The following is a 26,190-nucleotide window of genomic DNA, read 5'->3' as shown; positions in this document are numbered from 1 at the left end:
AAATTTGATGGGATTTTGAATCAGATTGCATGTATGTATCATTTTTATAACCAAAATTTTAAAAACTTAAAACTTCTTAAAAATTTTCTATTGAAAAATTTTACCGGTTATTTTACATTAAAGCTCGATTTTCTAGTGAGCACCGACTTTAGGGTTCATGTCCTTATTAAGTCTTTGCTAATTTGTGAGATTAAGGAAGACCCACCAAAAAAATAAAAATAAAAAAAAAAATCGGGCGATACGTTCGCGATTCAAAATTTCGAATCGAACTCCTTTATCGCCATTGCCATAACGCCTGTGTATTTCATCGATCACACCTCTGCCTCAGCATCCGAGTTTTCCCTGCGCAGGCTCAGAAAATCTTCCACATGGCAGGACATATCATTGATGTGGCGATAGACAGTCTCTCGCCATTTACCGAGCCGCTTCTTGCAGATGCGCGGAAGGCGTCTATCGATGTAAGTACCTTGTCTCTCCTTGATTGCAATTATCGATTGAATGATAGCGTCAGAGCTACATCGTCTCACCAGTAGGAGGCGAAGATCGGTCAGCAGAGAAAACGTTTTTGAAGAATCCCTGCAAAACCTTCTAAACAAATTTGTAGGTTTTTTCGGAAGGCTCAGAATGGCAATGGCATCATCTTCATCAATTATAAAACCAGATTTTTGTTCCCAATACGCGCAATTGGCTTGAGCTGAGACCTTGGCTTTTGGGGAACACTGATTTGAACAGCAATTAAGGCTGAAACTGCAGTTATCTTCCTTCCTTCAATGAGCATGATTGAGAGTGCAGGATCCATTTACAGTCTTTTGCTGGAATGAGAAGTACCAACTATTTGCTCTAATGAAGACTCAATTTGCAGTCTTTCTACTGGAATGAGAAATGTTAGTGATATGCAGTAATGAATTCATTTATGAAAAAGGCCAGCTCTCTTTACGTCCATGACCAATGCTTGTTTGTACTGGTAGGAAAATTGTGGTAATGGTCCCCTAAGTAGAAGTCTAGTGTTTTGGGTTTGGACTCATAACCTTGAGGTTTTGGCAAATTGCCCCAACACCATGGATAGGAAACGGCCTTCCAAGAAGTCCATCTTGGGCTCATAGGGAGTAGGATGGTCCTTGATAAACCAAGGGGTTTATAGCCAGAGCCTCCATGGCACCCTTGTCACTTCCTAGCCTACTAACTTGCTCCCTATAGAGAGAGCTCTCCATCTAGGGCTGATCCTAGCCTCCAACATGGTCAAACTAGCCCCTTGGTCAAGGGCTTGTACTACTAACCTCAAGGGAGGTTTAGTGTGTAACTAGAAACTTGCCCATGAGGGCAACAATGATACAATTTCAATATTTAGCCATTCACTTGGGTTTTGTGTATCTTGCTTGAGATGTTCTATAATTAATAACTGCTTCTGCAGACTGAGTACTATTCATGTAAAATTGAGGCATCTGTGTCAGAAATTGTAGACATTGTGCGCATTTGAATTGGGAATTTCGCCACAATTATTGAAATTTTGCTCATCTGAGTGAAATTTCTCAACATTGGATCCATAAAATTTGGGGCTTTCCCAGATTTGGGGATTGTGATGCAGGACAAGCAAATTTGTCTCAAAAATTGCAGAAATTTGTAATATTTTGTCCCCAACATTTGGGGCTTTTCATGTACATACGCAAATTGGGCTGAAATTTATCAAATTTCTTGACATTGATGCACATTGGACCTCGTGCAATTAGGGGTTTTTGCAGTTTGGGAAAAATTTGTGTAGCATTTGGTCATTTTATGTACATGTAGGTTGAATTCCATGCAATTTGGACATCAACACTTGGTAAAATTTGGGGTTTTGCTGAAATTGCTCTATTTTGGTAAAATTGGCCTGTCCTATGCATGACAGAGGAAATGCAGATGTGTGTTTGATGCTTTGAGCACAAAATTTTGGGGCTTTTGACCGTTCGTGTTAAATTTTATGCCCGTGGGTACATGTACAACAGAAATTGCAGCTGAAATTTTGGGATTTCTCATGTAATGTGATGCATATGCCCTTGGAACAACTGTAAATAGTTGGATAATGCTGTAGCACATGGTTTGGTGCTTCTGAAAATTTAATTGCAGATCTGAAATCTGTGCTTTTGCGTGGTCATTTATTGTTGATTGGTACTTGTTTGTACCTTGGTCACTTGGGTGACAGTTTGGGCATGCATTTGCTGGTTTTTTTGTCACATTTGGGCTAAAAAATCATGGCTGGCAGCAATGATTTTGGGCTGAAAATCATGGCTGGCAGCAATGACAGCAGTAATCTGATACACATAAGGAAGCTTGAAGGCGCACATAATTTTGTAGTTTGGCAAAAGCAGTGCTACAATATCCTGTTACAAAAGATGCAGACAAAGCCGATCAAAACCAAAGGGGCAAAGCTCGCGGACATGGATCAGGACGATTGGGATGAGTTGAATGAGCTTGCACGCTCAACCATAGAGCTATCGATTTTTGATGCCTTGCTCTTCAACATTGAAGGTTTGGATTTTGCATATGCTATATGGACTGGACTAGAAGAACTGTATGCACAAAAGAGTGCTACAAGCAAAGTGTATTGGGTGAAAAAGCTTATGGATTTGCGTATGAAAGAGGGTACAACAATGTCTACTCACTTGAGTGAGTTTAACTTCATTTTCAGCCAGTTGGTTGCCTTGAAGTTCATGATTGATGAGGAATTTAAGGCTACTTTCTTGCTTTGCACTCTACTAGAGAGTTGGGATACATTCAGGACTGTTATGAGCAATTCTAATGTAATCCTTTTGTATGCTGATGTAGAGAGTGCTCTACTTATGAAAGAGATGAATCGGCAGAATAATGCATCCAGCAAGTCTTTCAGTGCTTTGCATACTAGGGGCAGATCACAGCAAAAGGGCAAATATGATGGCAAGGCACGCAGTAAATCACGTGGCAAAGATGTTGAATGCCATCATTGTGGCAAGAAGGGTCACTTTAAACGTGACTGCTACAAATGGAAGAAAGAGAAAAGAAAAGGCAAGAAGACAGATGATAGCAAGGAAGAGAAGAAGGACAGTCAACCTAAGAAAAGTAGTGTAAAAATTGAAGAGATGAATGTAGTCACTCATGATAGTGACAGTGGGAGTGACGTACTCTTTGTCTCTTTAAACTTTTGTGCACACGCTTTACTTGCAGACACAGATGATGACATGTATACCTAGATTCTTGATTCAGGTGCTTCCTTCCATGTCTCCTCTCATTGTGAGTGGTTTCCACCTATACAGGTGGTTGACATGGTGTTGTCCGTCTTGAGGACAACTATGTATATGAGATTGCAGGTATTGACAGTGTGTAGTTACAGTTTCATCATGGCTCTGTCTTTACACTTCAGCATGCATGGCATGTACCTTAGCTCAAGAAGAGCTTGATTAGCACAAGGCAGCTAGATAATGGTTTTCATACCATCTTTGGTGATGGAAAATGGAAGATCTGTAAGGAATCTAGGGTTATTGCCAAAGGTTGCAAGAGTGATACTTTGTATTCACTTCATGTATCTAGTGTGTGTGACCATTTTGTTGTTGTGACTGAACAATCAAGCATTTCTTTGTGGTATGGCCGGTTGGGACACATGAGTCAAACATGAATGAAAGTGCTTTCTCGTTTGGGTTACTTGCCTTGTCTTCATTATGCTGATTTTGAGCATTGTGATCATTGTATTTATGGCAAACATGCACAAATGTCTCACAAAAAGTCTCTTTCTTTTAAATTTTCTCCTCTAGAGTTAGTACATTCAAATGTATGTCAAATGCCAGGATTATCTTTAGGGGGAAAGAAATATTTTGTCACCTTTGTCGATGATGCTACATGGAAGGTATAGGTTTATCCCATTCGTAGCAAGGATGAAGTCCTTGATAAGTTTAAAAAATTCTTGGCATTGGTTGAAAATCAGACAAATAAGACACTTAAGTGTCTTTGCTCTGACAATGGTGGGGAATATGTCCAAGGTCTTTCAGGCATTTTGTGACAGCAAAGGGATAAAGAGGGAGCTCACTGTCCCTCATAATCTGCCCCAAAATGGAGTTGCAGAGCGTAAAAATCAAACCATACAGGATAAGGTCCGTACGACACTGTCTCATGCTGCATTACCCCATGGTTTTTGGGCAGAGGCTATTATGACAGCCGTTCACTTAATCAATCGGTCACCAAACAGGTCCTTGGGGGAGGAGCTTCCCAAGAAGCGTGGTCGGGCAAGCCACCTTCATATGCTTATCTAAAAGTATTTGGCTGTGAGGTTTTGTGCACATTCATAAAGAAAAACGCAGCAAACTTGAGCCAAGGTCGTGTAAATGCATTTTCCTAGGATATGGCGACGAGGGTGAAATGGGGTATAGATTGTGAGATCCCGAGAAAAGGAATGTAGTACGCAGCAATGACGTTATCTTCCGGGAATCTTGTTCTCCATTTTGATAGTCAGAGTGCTATCATGCTAGCACGGAATCTTGTCTTTCATGCAAAGACAAAGCACATACAAGTGAAGTACCACTTCATTAGAGATGTACTTGACAGCAAATGCATTGAGCTTGTCAAAGTGCATACAGATGATAACCCTGCAGACCTTCTCACGAAGGGTCTTCCAGCAGAGCGGTTTGCTCATTGTCGACAGATGAAGGGAGTTGGATAGATATATGTATTTCAGCTTTGTACATACCTAGACTTAGCTGATTCTTTTCTTTTGTTAAGGCACATTGCCTTTAGGTGGGAGGTTGTTGGGAATTAAGGTCTCGTGCCTTTTAAATGTGCTCGGGTGTGAACACACCCTTAGCATTTGTACTTACACATATATATCTATCTAAAAACCTAAAGGTTCACACTCGTCATTGTACCTGAAAACGTGCTCACTCTCTACTCTGTTCTCTCTCACTCTTTGTCTCTCACTGCGCGTAGTCGACAGTTTGTCTCGATCTCCGTGCCTAACCGGTCCCTACAAATAACTCAAAACAAAACTATGGTAATCAATGCCAATACCCATGTTAGCGTGTTAAATAAATCCATGATAAATGATGATTACAAAAGCCCCAAGACATTTAGGGTTTTGCATTTGTGAAAGTTTAAAATAGGCGTTTCATAGTTTATGAAACACCTAGGTATAAAACAAGTTTCCTAACCTCATGAAACAGGTTTCTTGGCAACTATGCTATTGCTTCACTCATTCCATTGTCTACTGCTCCATTCAATTGTACACATCTTTCTTTTCACCAATTCTAGGGGTTCTATTCCTTTAAGCACAAACCCCATCTTTCTTTTCACCGATTCTGGGGGTCCTATTCCTTTAAGCACAAACCCCATGGGTAGTATTCTTATCCCTGTATGGCATGGTGGAGATGCAATTGTGATGGGAGTTCCACTCCTAAACCAAGTAGCCTACAGGCTGCACATAAGTACATCCATCCTGCACATATTAAGTCCTAATGGGCCATCCTATTCCTTTCAAGAAAATCCTCCTTTCATAGGTCAAACCCTTGGAGTGCACATGAGGTTAAACTCTACCCCTCTGCCAAAGAACATGTTTAATTGTAAGACTCATTTTAACATGTTAAAATACATGACATGGTCTAACCATATGCAGCTATGCCGGATTCTTAAGATTATGGACTTTGTTCTAGGATAGGAACAAGCCACTAAAATTAAGGCATACATTAATCTAAAATTAACATGCATCAGTAGAAAATCTCTAATAAATACAGCATGTTGTGGGCATCCTACCCTATCCTTGATTATTCCTACCAGCCAGCTTTATCTTCTTGCTGCTCACCCATTGGAGGTCATCAACAGTCTGAAAAAAGTTTGCCCCTGACTTTGCCCAGCCTTCTACTGCTCCGCCTAGCTTCCTGTTACTGTTTCCAGCCCTTTTGAGGTCCATCCAGCCATTGTCACCATTCAGCTTGCCTTGCCCAGCTGATTGGAATGGTTGGCAGCCATTTTGCATCATCATCATCTCAAGCTTTGCCTGCTGCTGCCATTTGTGCTGCTGTCATTTGTATTTTTTTGGAGCTGCTGAAGCCTGCGTTTTCTGCTGCATGTGGACAGCTCATTGACATCATCATTCTCCTACTGCTGTAGTTTGTAGAGCTGCCATCTCAGGCAGCGAATCTCTACTTTTTCTGTCCATTATATCTTGCTGTCCAGAGGACTGTGTTTCACTCCCTCCATCACTTATCTCAGCATCATTGTCATAGATGACCTCCTGTGGTTGCATATCAGGATCCATTGTGACTATGACACTCTCAGAGCTGTTCTCAGCGTCTTTGATACCACTCTCAGCTCAACTAATCCCTGGTCTTTGAGGCCCCCAATTGTATTATACATCTTCGTATTCATCCATTTTCATCAAGCATTCTATAGGCTCTATTTCTTGTGTTGTATATTGTTGCGTTTCTTAGATGCCTTAGCCTTCATCATCACTCCAAGCTTCATGTATTTTCTTACCAAAGATGAACATGCAGAGATTTTTGAGGCCAATACATGAGAGAGTCGTAAAAGGGTTTAAGACATGCTTGAGATCTACCTTGTCATACTCCTACCCCTTTGGTGTATCCTACCACTGACCAAGTCTACATCTGAGATCTAGAACTCAACCCAAAGAGGACACATGGACATGGGATGCCACATGCAGTCTATCCAGTCCCACAAGAATTGGTGCAAGGTACACATGTTGTTAACTTTGTCTGGCATGCAGGCCATGGACATAACATTCATGATAACCTTGATCCATATTAGGATGTGGATGTAAGCAAAGGTGGGTCTAGAGGAAGAAGATTAGATAATGTCTTTTTCATTTGCTAATTTTGGAGATATTGCTTTTGGTGCATCTAATCATTCACAAATCCCACTCATCCCATCCATTTCTCACATTTCATCCACTGCATATACACTGTCACCCATTACACAATACATCATTGGGGGGTTATCCATTACATATGTATCCCATCGGAACCTTGCCTAGCTGGGTGGTGGAGGTGCCATAGTGGTGGGGGTTTATCCTCATTAGGGACCTACATGCAAGGTTACCCATCTTGTGCATATCAAGCCTGACCATCACTTAGATGGCTATACATTTCGTCCAAATGTCTATGCCCCTAGCACCTTGGTGTTGCATGTAGTATCAGGCCAAACATCTAACTACTAAACACAACCCACACATAAAACATCTCACTCATCCTTGCATTTATCAGCCACATCTTAGAATGCATTTAGTGACAAGACTTGCTTCAACAGGTTGAATTTCACCACTTGGTCAAATCTTATGCTGCATGTTTTGGATTCATAGGGTTTGTGAGACCTTGTTTATAGGCTAGAACCCCTACCTGATTCTTGTTGGTCCTCTTATGAGTTTGTTTGCTGTAGAAATGTCACGGACATAGTCAAGCCTTATCTACCTTCTCGCATCGGCTTGCTCTAGTTGAGAATTACTCTTGGTATAGGCTGAAATGCCTAAGGTCTGATTATGGGGGTGAATATGCCTTAAGGCATTTTAATAGTTTCAACTCTTTTTGAAGTTCTGTTGTCCTCTAAAATCTAGACTTGAGGCTTTGATACCGTATAAGAATGCCAGTAACAGCATGTGGCGTGAATGAAGGGCTAAAGTACACGGACATGAGGCTGGCTGCTGTACAGATAGCAAAAGCTGAGATACCGCTTCATTGTGCTTGAATCTGCTAGTGAGCACAGCAAACACAGGATATTGGGCCATGCATTATATTGCCATAATCCAAAGAATGAACAAGAATGTGGGTGCTAGGGATCCATATGCATAGGCAATACATGTATGTGATACAAAAAGATTACGAAGTTACAACTATCTTCAGTGTGGTGGAATGCTGCTAGTAAGTGCGCCAATGAGAAGGTATTGGGTCAAAGTTACAACTCTCTTCAGTGTGGTAGAATGCTGCTAGTAAGTGCACCAAAGATAAGGTATTAGTCAAAAGTTAGAATCCTCTTCAGTGTGGTGGAATGCTGCTAGTAAGTGCACCAAAGAGGAGCTATTGGACCTTGCATAATAGTGCCATGGTCCAAAGAATGAACAAGAATGTGGGTGTTAGGGATGCATATGGATATGCAATACACGTATGTGAGGCAAGAAAAATTGGGTAGGCCCAAATGTGCCTTTAAATTCACTATGCTCCTATCTAAAAGTCCTTGGCTTAAGTTGGATTTCCACCCACATGTCGTGCAGTGTAGGGGTTCAAGTCCTGCCAGTGGATAAAACACTTGAAACTCAACTTTGGGGCAGCCTGGATAAGCTGGTCACTTTTTTGCTCTCGTGGACAACTTCCTGAATACCCATGCATTCAACACCTTAGCACAGGCTCATGTACTCCGATATTGTCTGGACTACTGTAAATCCTCCCTTTTCCTTCCCACAGGCCATTCCAGCAGCTCATATACAAAGGTCTAATCTAAACCCATGAAGTGTAGCATTAGCTTAACATGACCAGAGAAATTAAAAAATCTGCTGCTTGCAGCTCCTGAACACCACTTTGCTTCCAGTGCCAGAAATGTGGAATGTGAAATGGTGTTAACTGCATTACTGTTATGCTCTTCTAAATCTCAGTCTGGATACGTCCTAGGCCAAGAGAAATAAGGAGATCACTTTATACAGACCTTGGATCGTCAGAACCTTTTCCTCAATTTGACAGAAGGGCTTTTCACTATTGAAATTTTGCCCTTTTACTGCTTCAACCTTGTTGTGGTTCTTCTATTATAATAAAAGACCCACCGTACCTTGTAACTTTAGGTTGATAATTGGTGAGATTGAATGCAGCATGAGAGTTCCAAGTTTATTGGACTGGTTTTTTGTTGGTGGTTTCCTGTTTTCAAGCTCATTTAGTTGACATTCCTCAGAACCATACATATTGCTTCATCAATAAGCTGTTTTAATTAAAAGGCCTAAACAGAATGCTTTATGCATGAACAGGAAGTTAAAATTTGTGACAGCATCAAGGATGCTGGCTTTGAAGCTCAAGACATTCAACATAGGCTCAATGAGGAAAGCATAAGAACATGCAGACTGCGCATCAAGGGCATGACTTGCACATCATGCTCAACTTCTATTGAATCTAGTCTAAGTTTGTTACCTGGTGTGAAAAGAGCTGTTGTAGCCTTAGCAACAGAGGAAGCTCAACTTGATTATAATCCTAACTTGGTTAGTTACAAGCTGCTCATGAAGGCTATTGAAGATACAGGCTTCGAGGCTGTTCTCATAAGTGTAGGTGAAGAGAATGATAAGTTGACTTTGAAGGTCGAGGGTGCCCATTCCATTGAAGGCATAAACTTGATTAAGACTTCCTTGGAAGCCCTGCCAGGGGTAAAATCTGTAGAAATGGAATTACATGTTGAGACAGTGATGGTGTCATATGATCCTGATCAGACAGGACCTCGGTGTTTTATAGAGGTCATTGAATCCACGGGATTTCCCCTTTATAATTTTAAAGCAAGTGTTTGCAATCCTCCGGGAATTGGTGGGCCTGATAGGAGTGGAGAGATTGCACATTACAAGGTTTCTTTCCTTTGGAGTTGCATCTTTACCATCCCTGTATTTCTTCTCTCAATGGTGTTGATGTACGTTCCTGGAATCAAAGAATGTCTGGATACCAAAATTGTCAACATGCTAACGATTGGCCAAGTGTTACGCTGGGTCTTATCTACTGTTGTACAAGTAGTTTTTGGAAGACAATTTTATGTGGGTTCTTATAAAGCCCTCCGCCAAGCTGCAGCCAATATGGATGTGTTAGTGGCCCTAGGCACAAATGCAGCTTACTTTTACTCTGTATATATTGTCTTGCGTTCTGCAACCTCTACAAACTTTGTGGGAGCAGATTTTTTTGAGACAAATGCCATGCTGATATCCTTCATACTTCTGGGGAAATACTTGGAAGTTTTAGCCAAGGGGAAAACTTCAGAAGCTATCGCCAAGCTTATGGAGCTTGCTCCAGATATTGCTGTCTTGCTTGTTACAGATGTAGATGGCAATATCATTTCTGAAAGGGAGATCAGCACACAGCTTGTTCAGCGAAATGATCTCCTGAAGGTTGTTCCAGGATCCAAAGTACCAACAGATGGCTTAGTGGTTTGGGGCCAAAGCCATGTGAATGAAAGCATGATAACAGGTGAAGCCCTGCCTGTGCTGAAGCAGCAAGATGATAAGGTGATTGGTGGAACTATAAATGGAAGTGGTATACTACATGTCAAGGCGACTCGTGTGGGCCCAGAGACTGCATTGTTTCAAATAGTGCGCTTGGTTGAGGCTGCGCAAATGGCAAAGGCTCCAGTGCAAAAATTGGCTGATGGAATCTCACATTATTTTGTGCCCTTTGTATATCCCTTGCTGTACCTTCTCACTGGTCTAGTTGTGAATGTTGTTCCTTTGTAGGAAAGACTCATTGTTGTGTTTACTGTCTGTTTGGTTGGTTTGTGAAGGTTGTTTCGATTGCAGCCATCACCTGGTTAGGATGGTTTATTGCTGGAAAGCTGGAATCTTACTCAAAGACATGGCTTCCTCAGTCTATGGATACATTCGAACTTGCCCTTCAATTTGGTATCTCTGTACTGGTTATTGCATGTCCTTGCGCCTTGGGCTTGGCCACCCCTACTGCAGTCATGGTGGCAACAGGAAAAGGAGCTTCACAAGGTGTTTTAATCAAAGGAGGGCATGCATTGGAAAATGCTCATAAGGTCAATGCTATTATTTTAAAGAGTCTGTATGAACTTTTGAAGTCTTAATATCCCTACGAATGTGAAGTTTTGGACATGCTTATCTGTTTACATCTGTCCATGAGAAGCATAATTCATACTATTTGGCAAAATTGATTTTTTACTGTCTGCTTATCTGTCTACTCTCTGCTCATTAAAGGTTCAGTGCATAATATTTGATAAGACGGGAACCCTTACTGCTGGAAAACCAGTTGTTGTACAAACAAAACTTTTCAAAAACATGGCCCTTCAGCTCTTTTATGAAATGGTTGCTGCTGTTGAGGTTGGTGCTCACTTCTAAATTGACTGTACACTGAATAGCAGTCAAACCTACTCTTTTGGCAGTTGTGATCTATTACTTCCATGTTTTGATTACCATTACAGGCAATGAAGGATTTGAACTTACTTGCTGTAGAAACTCTTTCTGCAGGCAAACAGTGAACATCCATTTGCTAGGGCAATTGTTGAATACACAGTTTCCTTCAGAAAAAATTCCTCAACAATGAATTGGCTATTTGAAGTGAAAAACTTCATGGCTATCCCAGGCCAAGGTGTGTTTGCCGAAGTACAGGGCAAGAGAGTTTTGGTGGGAAATGTGCATTTAATGGGTGCATATGGATATCATCTTTCACGTGAAGTGCTTAAGCACTTGCATGATATGGAGTTGGAGGCACGGACATGCATCCTAGTAGCTATTGAAAAGGAAGTGGTTGGAGCAATAGCTGTGTCAGATCCTCTTAAACCTGAAGCTGCAGCTGCTATATCTATTTTGAAGTCCATGGGTGTGCAAAGTATTATGGTAACAGGGGATAACTGGGGTACTGCATATGCAATAGCAAGAGAGGTAGGTATTGAAACTGTTTTTGCAGAAACTCAACCTCAAGGAAAAGCAGAAAAGGTGAAGGAGCTTCAGGTATAGACTGTGCTTTACTATGACCATATTTTATGCTTAAAATTTTAGATTCTAGAAGTTAATAAACCTTCTAAAAGCTAATTATCAGTGTATGGATAAACAAAGAAAATAAATAAAAGCAATAGTAATGCCATGACTGTATGCAAGCTCTTCACTCTCCTGCCATCCTACAAGATCCACCATAGGATTATGGTGGAGGGATCTCAGCTCTTTTAGGATACAGTTTTTTGACGTACAAGTTCCACCATATGATTCTGGTGGAGGATCTCAGTTCCTTTATGATAGAGTTCATTGACATACCACTCTCACTAGGATTGTCCAATGGTGAAAAATAATAGAATGGATCCTCAATCACTTTCTAGAGGTTGGTTTTGGTGGCGTCTCCTAGCTTTTTTATTGTGAGAGTGCGCAATGGTAGAGAATCACAAACACAGAGAGAAAGAGAGAGAGGCAGCAAGAGATGAGGGAAAGAAATATGCACTGACTGAAGAAGAATGCTGAATACAAAGGAGAAGACTGATCAGTCCCTGCATGCAGCCCAAGGCGTCAGTTAGGGCGCTGGATCAAGCTGAATAATGATGACAGCAATACTGACAGTGACAGAGACCGTGACAAAGACGGAGATGGAGAGTATGCAGCCTGTTGTTCACGCTGGAGAAGACTGCAGCCACTTGACGGAGCACCTATGAGGCAGAAAGGAGAAGTGAACTGCCCAGCCCCCATGTCAGCTCTAAATAGCTAAAAACCATCAATTCTGGCCAACCAGTTGTTTGGCGCCACAAAAAATCTGGCTGACCTGCATTAATTGCAGTCGGCAGCAGCTCAAAAAAACGCACAAGTGTGGACGTGGCACTCTCTGGGCAGTCGCAAGGTGCTAAGGGCTGGAAACTGATTGGTAAAGACTGCACAGACTCTAAACTGCTTGACAAACCTATGAAAAACACAGTCATAGTTCCTATGTGTTTGTCAAACTTTGATGGAACTCACAACTAGGATCTTATAGACTGACAAACTAAAATAGGCATGCTAACACCCCCTCTCAAATCCTAGGAGAGTCTGAAGACCCAACAATCATATATGATGAAGCATAGAAGCCTTGGGCAAAGGCTTCGTGACGAGATCTATTGCATTGTCCACTATAGTACAGTAGACCGCCGTTAACTTGGAATCCACAATCTGCTCCCATACATAATGGTATTGAACCTCTATATGCTTCATGCAAGCATGAAACACAGGGTTCTTGGTCAAAGCTAAAGCACTTTGGTTATCCACCCGTAGCTGAGGACCTTTCTGGGAAAGCCAATCTCCGCCAACATCCGACAGAGCCAAACTACCTTCATAGTTGTGGAACAAAGGGCGCAGTACTCAGCCTCCTCTAGAAGAAAGTGCCACAATATAGGTTGCTTCTTACTACTCCACAAGATAGCTTTTCATTCAAGGAAGAAAGCATAACCTGTAGTGGATCGTCTTGAAGTCACATGACTTGCCCAAACTGAGTCACTTCATCCAAAGAGAGTGGCCCCCTCTCTGTACATGATCCCTTAGGATCGAGTCCCTTGTAAATAGTACAGAATGCACAAAGCGGCTCTCCAATGAGCTTGAGTGGGAGTCTTCATAAAAGAAAACAACAATGTCACTACAAAAGAAATATTTGGCCGTGTGTAAATAAGCTAGATCAACTAGCCAACAAGGCATTTGTACCGGTTAGTATCTAGAAGGGGATCATTTGTCACCAATAGCTTGGTTTCTAGGTCCATGGGGCAAGAAATAGGTCGACACTCAGCCATGCCAATGTTGGGTGTAAAGCTCCTTCAAGTGTAAACTCTCGTATGTATAAACTTATGGGTGTGAACACACACACCCTTTACTTGTACTCTAACATATAAATATATTTTTATTCTTTGTGTACCGTGCAACACACATTGGTACACTCTTACACGATTCTCTAAGAGCTCTACTCTACTCTTATCTCTGCTCACTTTGAGCTTGCATTTTGTACAGCATTAAATTGCAACAAATTGGTATTAGAGCCACAACGGTTCACGTAGGCCATAGGCATTAGTCACCAGTTGCAAGCTTGACAGGCAAGAGTAGGTGACCAAGCAGACCAAGGTGATTCTTGCTGTCAACAAGCAAGAGCGTGACTAGTAGGTGAGCAAATAGGCGACGTAGCAATCATCGCAACCAGTGTGTGTGGCGGATTGCTCGCGATCCACTCTAGGCGAGGCGGGCTCCAAGCGATGTGACACAAGCTTCAAACCAGTGGGTGACCGTTTCTGGTCACGCGTCGCGCGGGGCTGCACGGATTGATGTTCGTCAGACAGGTAGGTCAACAGTCCCTATTTTCTTTCAAAAATAAGAAATTTCATTTCATATTATTTCCCCTCTTCTGGATGTTCTTGTGAGCAAGCACAGAATACAAATCTGTGCACGTTTGCTCCTTAAAATTTGGGTCTTTTCCCATATTTGGTGCCGAACACAAGATTCAGTGATTCCTGATTCACAAATTGCAAACATTGAGTGCGCGGGACTTGGAAATTTTGGGAATTTTCATATGTAATTGAAATTTTTGCTTGACTGAACCAATTTCTTGGAAATTTGTGCACTCCTGGATCCCGAAATTTGGGGCTTTTGCAGAATTCGTGAAATTTCTGCAACATTTGCCCGCACTTGATGCTCGGGATGATGTAATGATGCAATCGGTTTAGATTTGTCAATAAAATTTTGGGGGTTTTGCCGAAATTTGAAAATTTGGACAAAAATAATGTCTAAAATGTACATCGGAGACACTGTTGATGCATTCTTGGTGCTGTAACCAATGAGATTCATTCCCACTTATGAAATATTGAAGAAATTGCAAAGCAAATTGTAGAGAATCTTGGCTTCTTTTGTGTATCAGAAGTACCTGGTCACACACACAGCAGTACATATGTTGGGTAGCTTCCATTGAGTTGATGTATTGCTGAACAATCATTTTGCAGCAGTCTTAGTGATCATTTGCAGATCTGGGATTATTGCAAATGTACTTTTGGCGATACTACTGAAGTGGGAGTCACCTAGCAGTCATGTATGCTTTGAGTATATGCTGAAATTTCAGTTATATTACTGAATGTCATCAATTCCAGTACATGTACTTGGACTAAACCTTGCTCTCATTGCCTAAAAATTTGGGCTGCTATTGACCAAACACTCAGCTCATTGTTTGCTGTTATAAATTGCAGTATTTTTTAGAGTCAAGTTAGAAAAGAGAGGTAATGCACGAAATAAAGGCAAAAGCTGGAGTAAAAGCAAGGACAAACAACAGGATGTCACTTGCTATCAATGTGGACGTAAAAGGCATAAAAAACCCGATTTTCGCTACTACAAGAAAGAGCAAGAAAGAAAGAAAGAGCAAGGAAAGAAAAAAAAGGATGACAAGAAAGATGATGACAACTCTCCCTCAAAAGAAGTTGCAAAAGCAAATGTTGCATCTAGTGTGGTTATTGAAGAACTCTCTAACACTGGAGAGATACTTGTTGCAGCCTCATGTTACGATGGGCTGTCTCAATCATGGATAGTGGATAGTGGTGTCTCTTTTCATGTCACTCCCTCTTTGGAGTCATTTTTTGAATACACTTCTAGTTGTCTAGGCAAGGTTTACTTGGGCAACAATTATGTATGTGAAATAGAGGGTGTAGATACCATTCACTTGGCCCTTGAAAAAGATCAAGAGTTGATTTTGCATGATGTCAGATATGTACCTGGCATAAAGAAAAGTCTACTATCAGTTGGGTAGCTTGATGCAAGTGTTGTGAGTGGCTATCGGGAAGCGTGAAGGGCTTCGGCAGTAGAAGAGTGCTGGTGAGTGAGAGTGAGAGAGAGAGTAAGATATGATTTGGTGTGTACCAACGATGTGTTGCTACGCAAAGAATAAAATGTATTTATACTTAGGGTACGTAAGGGTGCATTCATGTACAACATAATAATACACGTGTATGATACACGGAGGTGAATAAAGGATCTTTACATCCCAACAACCTCCCACTTAAATGTCCGAAGTGAACCTTTAACCAATTCCCACTAGTCGTATGCAATGCTCATGCTGAGCCTTGCTTAGACTTTCAGTAAGAACATCTGCAAGATTGTCTTGTGTTTTGATCTTCGTCAATGTGCTTAGATCATTTTTCAAAATCTTTCTGATAAAGTGATATTGCACATCTATATGCTTTGTGTGTGAATGACACATGGCATTCTTAGCTAGATACACAGCACTCTGGCTATCACATCCCAACATTGGAGTACTCATAAACAAGTCGAGATCCTCTGCAAGCTTGCTCAACCATATAGCTTTCTTAGAAGCTTCAGTAGCTGATATGTATTCAGCTTCAATAGTACTCAGTGCTACGATGTTCTGCAACTTGGAGCACCAAGAAACGGCCCCACCAACAACTATAAAGATATACTCGCTAGTGGACTTGCGAGTGTCCAAGTCACCTGCCATGTTTGCATCATAATAACCCTGTAGGCTAAGTGCACCCTGCCCATAGCAAATACACATTCTTTGTGTACCCTTTAGATATCGAAGAATACACTTGATAGCCTCCCAATGTGGTTTGCCAGGATTTAACATAAACCTATTGACAACTCCCACTGCATCAGCAATGTCTGGACGAGTAGTGACCATAGCATACATAAGAGAGCCACAAGTTGATGCATAAGGGACTCCCTTCATAGCATTGGCTTCCATGCCATCTTTTGGGCTGTTGGCTTTACTAAGCTTAAGATATGGTGATAAGGGCACCCCAAGAGGCTTAGCTTCAGCCATGTTAAATCTGTTCAGTACCTGTTCAATGTATTTCTCTTGAGATAAGAACAACAATTTTTGCATTCTATCCCTATGAATCCTCATGCCCAATATATGCTCTGCATTCCCCAAATCTTTCATGGAGAAATTTGATTTCAGTTGATCTTTGAGAGCATCCAAGCTAGTCTTTCTTTTCCTAGCTAGCAACATATCATCCACATACAAAACAAGTATGACAGGGTTGCCATTTGTATCTTTTTTCATATACAAACAATGATCTGCATGGCTACGTGTAAACCCATGAGAGAGCATAAAAGTGTTAAACTTTTTGTACCACTGTTGTGGTGCTTGCTTCAGCCCATACAAGTTGAGTTTTATTTTACACACCAACTGCTCTTTTCCACGAACTACAAAGCCCTCGGGCTGTTTCATGTAGATCTCCTCATTAATGTCACCATGCAAAAAACTTGTTTTCACATCCATTTGGTACAGCTCTAAATCCAATACAGCAGTGAGAGCAAAAAGCACATGTAGAGTGGTCATCTTCACAACAGGTGAGAAGACCTCTTGGAAGTCAATCCCTTCCTTCTGTGCATAACCCTTGGCAACCGGTCTTGCCTTGTACTTGGGTTTCCCATCAACTGTCTTTACTTTGTAAACCCATTTGTTTGGAAGAGGCTTTCTTCCTTTGGGCAACAACACAAGATCCCAAGTATCATTAGCATACAGAGATTTAATCTCTTCCTGCATAGCTAGCTCCCACTTATTGTTGAATTCGCATGACTTGGCCTCTTTATATGTAAGCGGCTCACCCTCATTTGTAAGCATCACGTAGTGTAAAGAGGGGTCATATCTATGTGACTGCCTTCTTAAGCGTGCAGACCTACGTATCCAGTGATCTACATTCTCAGGAATTGGGTCTACATCTGGAGGTATGTTATTTTCAGCATTTATTGGCTACTATAAGCTATTTTCAGCATGCTGTTCGTGCTGTACAGCACCTTGAGTTTCATTTCTAGCACCTGCATTTTCATAATCAGCAAGTCTATCTTGCTGTCTATGACCTTCTTGTGGTTCTATTTGCTATCCATCATCATCTGGCTAAAAAATAACAGACTGATCATCAGTTTCAGCCTCTGGTACAGCATCATGAGGCTCATCATTCGAAGTAATAGATGGCTGCAAATTCTGAAATTTGACATTTTCCATGTCTTCATCAAAGGCTAGTACTTTTAGCAACTTTGCCTCATTAAACACAACATTACGGCTGCGAACAATTTTCTTGGACTATGGTAACTACACTCTATAGCCAAATTCACCCTCATCACCATAGCCCATGAAAATGCCTTTTGGTGGATTTCGGGTCAAGTTTGCTCTTGAGCTCATCTCTAACATGCACAAAAGCATCACAACTGAATATCCGTAAATGGTCATATGAGGCCGACTTGCCAGACCAAACCTCCTCAGTAATGTCATTACTTAAGGATCTGTTTGGAAAGTGGTTGCAAGTGTGAACCATGGTTTTAAGTGCCTCTCCCCAAAATTCATGAGGGAGATTAGCAGTGGACAGCATGCATCGCACTCTTTCACACAAAGTCCTATTATATCTTTCAGCCACCCCATTTGAAGGACTGTAAGGAGCTGTAAGCTCCCTCTTAATTCCATGCAAGTCACAAAAAGACTTAAACTCAGTAGATGTGAACTCACCCCCATTATCAGTTCTCAAGCATTTCAGCTTTTTACATGTCTGAGTGGTCACAAATGCATGAAAAGTTTTAAAAACAGCAAACACTTCTCTTCTTTTTCAACAGATAAATCCAAATCTTCCTTGAACAATCATCAATAAAAGAGAGAAAATATGTAGGACCACCCAACATTTCACGGGCATACTACATACATCAAAATACACTAAGTCCAAGACATTGGACTTACGAGAGACACCAGAGTAAAATGATTTTTCATTTGCTTTTTAAACTGACAGTCATTACAAAAATCAAGTTTAGAGCCTTTTCCATCAACCCTCTTTAAAGAGGTAAGGACATCGAGTCCTTTCTAGCTCATATGGACTAATCTTTTGTGCCACAACTCCAAATGACAACCAATTTCAGCAAATGCAAGAAACTTGCCATTCAAAGCTTTACAATGTAGACAATACAAAGTGCCCTTCTTGGTTCCTTTTGCAATCAACATGGGACCCTTTTTCAATTTCCACAAACCACCACCAAACAATGTAATGTAACCATGCAAGTCAAGCTGACCAACAGATAGTAAACTCTTCTTGATGCTAGGCACATATCTGACATCTTTCAACTTAAGCTCTTGCCCATTATCCAAGGGCAAGTGTACCATGCCCATCCCATCAATGTTGCAAGCATGGTTATTTCCAAGTTATATTTTTCCATAACTGTCTGTATTGAATATAGCAAAACACTCCAAGCAAGGAGTTACATGGAAAGAGATACCTGAGTCTACAATCCAAGTTTGAGTGACATCATCATCAACTGGCAAAAGTGTATCAATCATATCGGCCTTGGTAATCTGCATATCCTGCATGTGACATACAAGGGCATCATAATCTACTGCACATAGTACATCAGCCTTTGCATCCGAGAGCTCCTCTATGACTTTTCCTTGTCTTTGGTTGTTTCAGATACATCTATCTTATCTTCTTTCTTCTTTTTGTCCTTGCATTCTTCTTTCCCTCTTATTCCTTCTTGTAGTACTTGCAATTAGGCTTCTTGTGACCCTTCCGACCACACTGATAGCAAGTAACATCACTCTTTTCCTTTCCTTTGCTCTTGCTTTTGCTTCTCTGTCCAGCATTTGCATTTTTCTTTTCAACCTTGCCTCTAACATTGTAAGTTGAGTTACTGCCTTCTCCACTAGACTTACGTCTAATTTCTTCACTCAAGATTGAACCCCTCACACCATCATATGAGAGATTGGGGTTATTACTAAGATAAACCACCAGGGTCTCCTAGGAATCAGACAGTGTCATGATTAGAAAGATCGCCCTCAACTAATTATCAAAATCCAAATTAGCATCCTTGAGCTGATTTAAAATACCAGTAAATATACTCAAGTGCTCAGCTATAGGCTTGGACTCATCTAGTTGCATATTCACCAACTTGCACATTAAATGCACATGATTAACATGTGTAGTGATCTCATAGGTAGTTTTCAACTCCTCCCATATTGCATAACTAGTATCTAAGCCCTTAATGTCTGTCAAAATGTCATCAGTGACACCCATCTTTACATAAGCCACAGCCTTTTCGTTACCTCTGGCCCAATCTGCGTCAGACATTTGTGCAGGTTTATCTTCTTGCAAAGCATCCTCACAATCCTTTAAGAACATATGCCTTGCATACGGTCTTTCCAAAGGTCAAAGCCCCGACCATCAAACCGTTTAATTTCCATCAAACTCTTAATGTCAGAACTGGAAGAAATTGACCAAAACCAGCACAAAATCCCACATTTCCAAGTCCAATAGTGCATAAATGTCAGCCAATCTGACCTAGCTGAGCAAAATATCATCAATACATGAAAGTCTACAATTTTTCCGGATCCAATGTCAAGAAATTTTACTTGAATGAGTAAAGTTCTGACAAATTTGGCAAAATCCTCAATTTAATTGAGGTCAACACGCACAATGTCTGCAATTTTTGACACAAATGTCACTATCAAGCATAAACAACTTCAAATTTGGAAAAAGCTTCAAATTTTCAGGTTCAAATTTGCACAAATTTGAAGCCTGCACTTCCATGTTTGAATCCCCATCAAAGCCAAGGGGATAAAATGAGATTGAAAATTTCCTTCCTTTTTTTTTTGTTGGGGGGGGGGGGGGGGAAAGGGGGCGCATTGACCTTGTCCCATCACGTATAACAGCCCGTCTGCCGCATGTGCTTGTTGGCACCTGTCTCAATGAAGATTGCACTGTGTGCAATGATTGCCGGCTTGTACTGTCACTCTGATACCAGTTGTTGTGAGTGGCTATCGGGAAGCATGAAGGGCTTGGGCAGCAGAAGAGTGCTGGTGAGGGAGAGCGAGAGAGAGTACGATATGACTTGGGTGTACCAACGTGTTGGTACATAAAGAATAAAATGTATTTATACTTAGGACACGTAAGGGTGCATTTACATATACAACATAATAATACACGTGTACGATATACGGAGGTGAATAAAGGACCTTTACATCCCAATAAAAAGAGGGTATTTTACTACCTTTGGTGGTGGATCTTGGAAGGTCCACAAGGGCTCTATGCTGATTGCTAAAGGCAACAAAAAAGGAACTTTGTATTATTTGCATTGTAAAGCATTACGTGTCAAATTTTTGGCTATGGCTGAAGTTCATTCACAGATGGAACTTTGGCACAAAAGACTTGGTTATATGAGCCAGAAAGGCCTTCAAGTTCTCTCCTCTTCACATAGATTTGATGTAAAAGGCTTTGGACTTGATTTTTGTAATGATTGCATATATGAAAAATATGTGAAGTCTCCTTATTACTAGAGTGTTGTTAAGAAGTCCAATGCCCTTGACTTAGTACATTCAAATGTGTGCACTATGCCTGTTAATTCACATAGGGGTGCACGATACTTTGTCACTTTTATTGATGATTTCAATAGAAAGTCATGGGTGTATGTACTAAAGAGCAAAAAGGAAATGTTTGATGCTTTTAAAAGGTTTCATGCCTTTGTTACCACACAGAAAGGACTTAAGTTAAAAGCTATAAGAACGGATAATGGGGGGGAATATATCTCTAATGAGTTTAAAAGATTTTGTGAGATGTGTGGCATTAAGAGGGAGTTGACAGCCCCTTACAACCCTGTATCAAATGGCGTGGTTGAAAGATATAATTGCACACTTTGCGAGAGAGTCAGATGCATGTTGTCCATAGCTAATCCCCCGTAACAGTTCTGGGGAGAGGCTCTTAAAACTGCTTCATGTGTGCATTCACTCTCCCAATCGTGCGTTGAAAAATGGCATTCCTAACGAGGTTTGGTTTGGCAAACCTACTTCATATGACCATTTACGTGTCTTGGTTGTGATGCTTTTGTGCATATTCCTCTAAATCAGAGGACTAAACTAGACATGAAATCCATCAAGGGCATCTTCATGGGATATGGAGATGAGGGAGAGATGGGATATAGAGTTTGGCTTCCTCAAGATAGGAAGATAGTACACAATCAAGACATAGTATTTAATGAGGCAAAGTTGCTGAAAAATACTACAGATGGTGACCTTGACAAAAAGAAGGTTAAGTCAGCATGAACAACCAGCCATTCAGCAACCATTAGCTGAAGATTTTGTCCCTTTTGATGCTGAAAATGAGCAGCAACCTATTGTACTATAGCTAGAAGATAATGGACAGCAAATTGATGCACATGATGGAATAGGACAGCAAGAAGAGCATGCTGAAAACAGGTTACAGCAGCAAGAAATTATTGAAAATCAGCCACTAGGTGATGGTGTGGTGTGCACATACTTGAGGATGTAAGCCCATTGCCTATCAACATGGATCATTGGGTAAGAAGGTCTACACGGGTCGGAAGGCAGTCACTTTTTTGGGTTTTTCGAGTGGAGTACGGGTTACAATGGAGAACGGCGACAAGTTTATGCTCATTGTTCAGCCATTGAATTGACCTTGAGAATCAAAAGTTAAAGGAAAGTTAGGAGAAGGAAAACTTACATAAGGGTTGCAGATTTTTTCGTATAAGCACCCCTTCTTGTGTTTACATAAAGATACTTGTCCTCTTTGCAATTTAGACTATTGTGGATTGATTGCACTATTCCTTCTTCTTCCTGAGTATCACCAAAACTTGCAAAAAAGTGAAGTAGGGACTTAAAAAGTTGAAGAATAAATAGACATATGTGGCACTGGAGTGAATGGAGAGAGAAAATAGAGGTTTGTACTCTCTGCTAGTTTCTCTAATGAAATGGCTTAGAGACAATGAACTCTAAAGAAGATAATGAATGAATGTTGAATATGTACAATGATCAATACAAGAAACACACTATGCAAAGGTGAACTATTGATCCCAAACTCTCATGTCTCTAGAACCGGGGTAGAGAATATGAGCTAGAGAGTGTGTTGTACTTTGATAGATCTCGAAACATATCAAACAACCTTTGAACCTTTGGGTATGTATGGCAGCAACAAATGCAGTAATGTGGAGCTAGATCAGTGCCAAACTAGTAGCAAACGTATCAGACAACCTTTGAACCTCTGGGTATGTATGGCAGCAACAAATGCAGTAATGTGGAGCTAGATCAGTGCCAAACTAGTAGCAAACTGTGTATTCAATAATCAATAAGAAAGAACTGCAGAGTTATCTAGAATTCTGTCTGGGAGATGAAGGTGACAGCTACTGCAGCAAAACGCAGCTGTCCTGAGGATGCTCTACGGACCGTTTGGGCAATAAACACAGAAGTAAATGGTGATGTCAGCAGCAAGTGAAGCAGCTGATGATGAAATCAGGCAGCAAGTGATGGGCAGTTTTGCAGCCTGTAGATAATGTTTGACAATGTAGACTGGTTGGAAACAATCAACTACCAACAGCAATAGGAGGGCTGGAAGCACGCACTAGCTGGTGGACAGCAACTTGAATTGAGATACCCTTTGGAAGATGAGGTGTGGACAACAAAGATAGGGCACCAACAATCTACAAAACAAGATGGGGCTGATTGGTGGGCAGGCTATCTATTTATAGATGGATGGGTCCTTCCAAATTAGGGTTTGGCTTATGGGGCACACTCTCTCTAGGTGCATGTTTCTTTTTTAATGAGAGTTTGGTCATTTGAGTTTTCTGGCTGTAATTAAGAGCTAATAAGTTTATAATGTATTTTTAGCTCAACAATCATGTGGTTTTGGAAAAGGAAAAAGATGTCAAAATCCCATGACCTAAGAAAAGCATCTCTCCTCTTCCTCATAGCCTTTGAACTACCCTATATCCTTGCCCATCTCTCGTGGAGAGTATGCACAATCTCAACCAAATCCGGTGGCAAGTTTTTGTAGTAGATATGTCCAAAGAATCGATAGCCTGGTTACATTTGGCTGTCCATCCATATATACCAAAGCAGTGATCCTAGCTATGCACTCCCATCTATGACAATGCCCCCAAGTCGACACTATCTGTGAAAGATCTAGCATGATAAACCCGCTCACAAGCTACCTCGAAACAAGGTAGTCATGACACACCTATACATACTCATATCCACACCTTGGTCCTTTGTTTGTGACCCAAGCAATTGTCCCCCATGTAGCAATCATAGAGTCTGCAATCCCATGAAATGCCATCCTAAGGGCTATCCTCTTAGCCTCCTGAGCCCTTGGGCAATCCCATATGTGGTGCCTCTATGTCTCCTATGCTTCCCACATCTAGAGCAAGGGGCAATGTCTCTACCATAGCCAAGCCATGTATCAACTGCTAAATTGTTGTGTGCTAGTAATTGAAAAAAGAGTGAAATCTTTATTGGTCTAAAGCTGTCCTCCAATCTTCTCCAAAGATCTGCAAGGAAAGGTTGTGATATACTTTAGGTAGTTCAATGCTGAGCAGCTGTTGCCGGCATCATTTTAATCCTACTCATTTGTATCCTTCTCCCTAGCCTAGTAGTCTAGCCAAAGGTCACATCTTGAGGCATCTCTAGAAATGGGTCTCACCGTACCCACTCCCCAAGGTCCCACTGAAGTCTCTTTGGTGGCCTCATGTATGCTCAATGTCTCCATCCATCTATCATGCAAGTCTTGAGAATCTGGGTCTAAATGCCAAGTCCTGTCACAATGAGCCACGAGTCTAATTCTCTGTCGGGGGCATCTTGTGAACTCAAACCTATCCAAATCCTCTCATTTAAGTATGCCATCAATCTCTACTAAGAAAGTAAACACACTCTCTCCATTGGTGGCTATCATTGTAAGAAGGATCTCTCCTCTAATGAAGAACCCCATTCATGCTTGCATGATCTCCATGTCAATCCTCCACTAAGGAGATACCACCTCCTTGATACTCTCCATTACTCTCCTACAAGAAGTTCCTCTCATGCTAGTGTCGGCCTATAATGGAAGGTATGATGACTCAATCCCTTATGATTATATCTGGAAGTGTTTGTGGCAAAATAGCATTCCACAACATAGATATCCTTGGGTCTCTTAATCCTTGGTCTAAGTAACATATAACTAGCATCCTCGTTTCTATCTTGTCCTAGATTAGCAAAAGAAACATCATATAAAGTTTTCTCTGCATTCAAGAGCTCCTAAATTGTCCTACTATAATAAGAGATCCAACATAGGGTAATGAATCGTGATGATCTCAATGCATCTACAAGAGTATCTCCTGGAGGTGAGTCTATTTGAGATTGCCTGGTGGTGATGGAAAATGATAGCTTGGATCGAGTAAGATTCCATTTCCTGGTGCTTTGGATCTCTATAATTCTGTCAGTGTTAGTTACCCTTGATGGTCATCTACTTTTACTTCACATACTGTTCGCACAACTCTTGCATGCTAGCTAGACAGTCAACTATACATTTCATCATTCTCTAATACTTATAACACACATGCACGCAGAGCTACTTACAAAAGTTAATCATTGGTCTAAGCAACATTTATCTAGCATCCTCGTTTCTCTTGTCCTAAATGATTAGTAAAAGAAACATCATATAGAGTAAAGTTTTCTATGCGTTCAGGAGCTCCTAAATTGTCCTGCTATCATAAGAGTTCCAACACAGGGTTATGAATCATGATGATTTCAAAGCATCTACAATAGTATCTCCTGGATGTGAGTCTACTTGAGATTGCCTGATGTTGATGGAAAAAGATAGCTTGGATTGAGGAATATTCTATTTCCTGGTTCTATGGATCTCTAGGATTGTCAGTGTTAGTTACCCTTGATGTTCATCTACTTTTACTTCACATACTCTTTGCACAATGCTTGCATGCTAGCTAGACAGTCAACTATACATTTAATTGTTCTCTAATACTTCTAACACACACACACACACAGTTACTTACAAAAGAAATGTTGGTATTGCTCTTGGCAAACAGGCAACAGGTAGAATAGTCGCCATGGTAGGAGATGGAAGTAACGATTCGCCCGCTCTTGTAGCCGCTGACGTGGGATTAGCCATAGGGGCTGGTACAGATATAGCTATTGAGGCAGCTGATATAGTGTTGACCAGAAACAATCTGTTGGATGTTGTCACAGCAATACACCTATCCAGAGAGACATTCTTCCGTATCAAACTGAACTATCTATGGGCATTCGGTTATAATGTGCTGGGCATCCCTATTGCAGCTGGATTGCTGTTCCCCTTCACTGGGTTTCGCCTCCCGCCCTGGCTGGCTGGAGCTGCCATGGCAGCCTCGTCAGTTAGCGTGGTCTGCTCTTCCCTGCTTCTCAAGTACTACAAGAAGCTCCCGGAGGTGGAAGCTGCATCTTCACTCTACTGAAGCCCAATGGCGACACATGCAATAAGTCAATTCATCGTTGACCTCCCGACCTCCAACCAATCAAAAATAAGGACAAGCTGAACATTTTTTGTAACATACACAATTCTTGGAAAGATTTTTAAAATCCAATAGTATGTATTAGACATTTTTATAACTAAATGTTTTGTAAAGCTAAAGCTTCTCAAGCGTTCTTCTTTCAATTTTGAAAGTTTGCTTTTGAGAAATTTACAACCCATTTTACATTAATCCTCGGGTTTTTGTGAACATGCGACAGGCGTCCAATTTCGCAAGTTTTCCCATTCAAATTATATATAAAA

The 26,190-nt window shown here is 41.0% G+C and overlaps 1 protein-coding gene across 1 annotated transcript; it reads left to right on the top strand.

Moving 5' to 3' along the window:
* The first annotated feature begins 296 nt into the window (after positions 1-296).
* LOC148012821 (putative copper-transporting ATPase HMA5) lies at positions 297-26,190 on the top strand. The gene is made up of 6 exons (XM_087669241.1): positions 297-458; positions 8,957-10,354; positions 10,459-10,713; positions 10,892-11,014; positions 11,162-11,644; positions 25,469-26,190. The coding sequence occupies exons 1-6, from the start codon at positions 369-371 to the stop codon at positions 25,871-25,873; spliced, it is 2,754 nt and encodes a 917-aa protein (XP_087525367.1). The 5' UTR covers positions 297-368; the 3' UTR covers positions 25,874-26,190.

This window comes from Lygodium microphyllum, chromosome 27, assembly GCF_053477565.2.
Source record: "Lygodium microphyllum isolate KBCC chromosome 27, Lygodium_microphyllum_v1.1.10, whole genome shotgun sequence".
NCBI lineage: Eukaryota > Viridiplantae > Streptophyta > Polypodiopsida > Schizaeales > Lygodiaceae > Lygodium > Lygodium microphyllum.
This window is presented reverse-complemented; position numbering and strand designations above follow the sequence as displayed.

What these genes read in the sequence shown, in the direction of transcription:
- LOC148012821 (XM_087669241.1), top strand. Translation starts at nt 369, where the DNA reads ATGGCAGGACATATCATTGATGTGGCGATAGACAGTCTCTCGCCATTT. An exon ending in CACATTATTTTGTGCCCTTT is followed by an intron (nt 10,355 to 10,458) that starts GTATATCCCTTG and finishes TGGTTTGTGAAG; the next exon opens with GTTGTTTCGATTGCAGCCAT. An exon ending in CATTGGAAAATGCTCATAAG is followed by an intron (nt 10,714 to 10,891) that starts GTCAATGCTATT and finishes TGCTCATTAAAG; the next exon opens with GTTCAGTGCATAATATTTGA.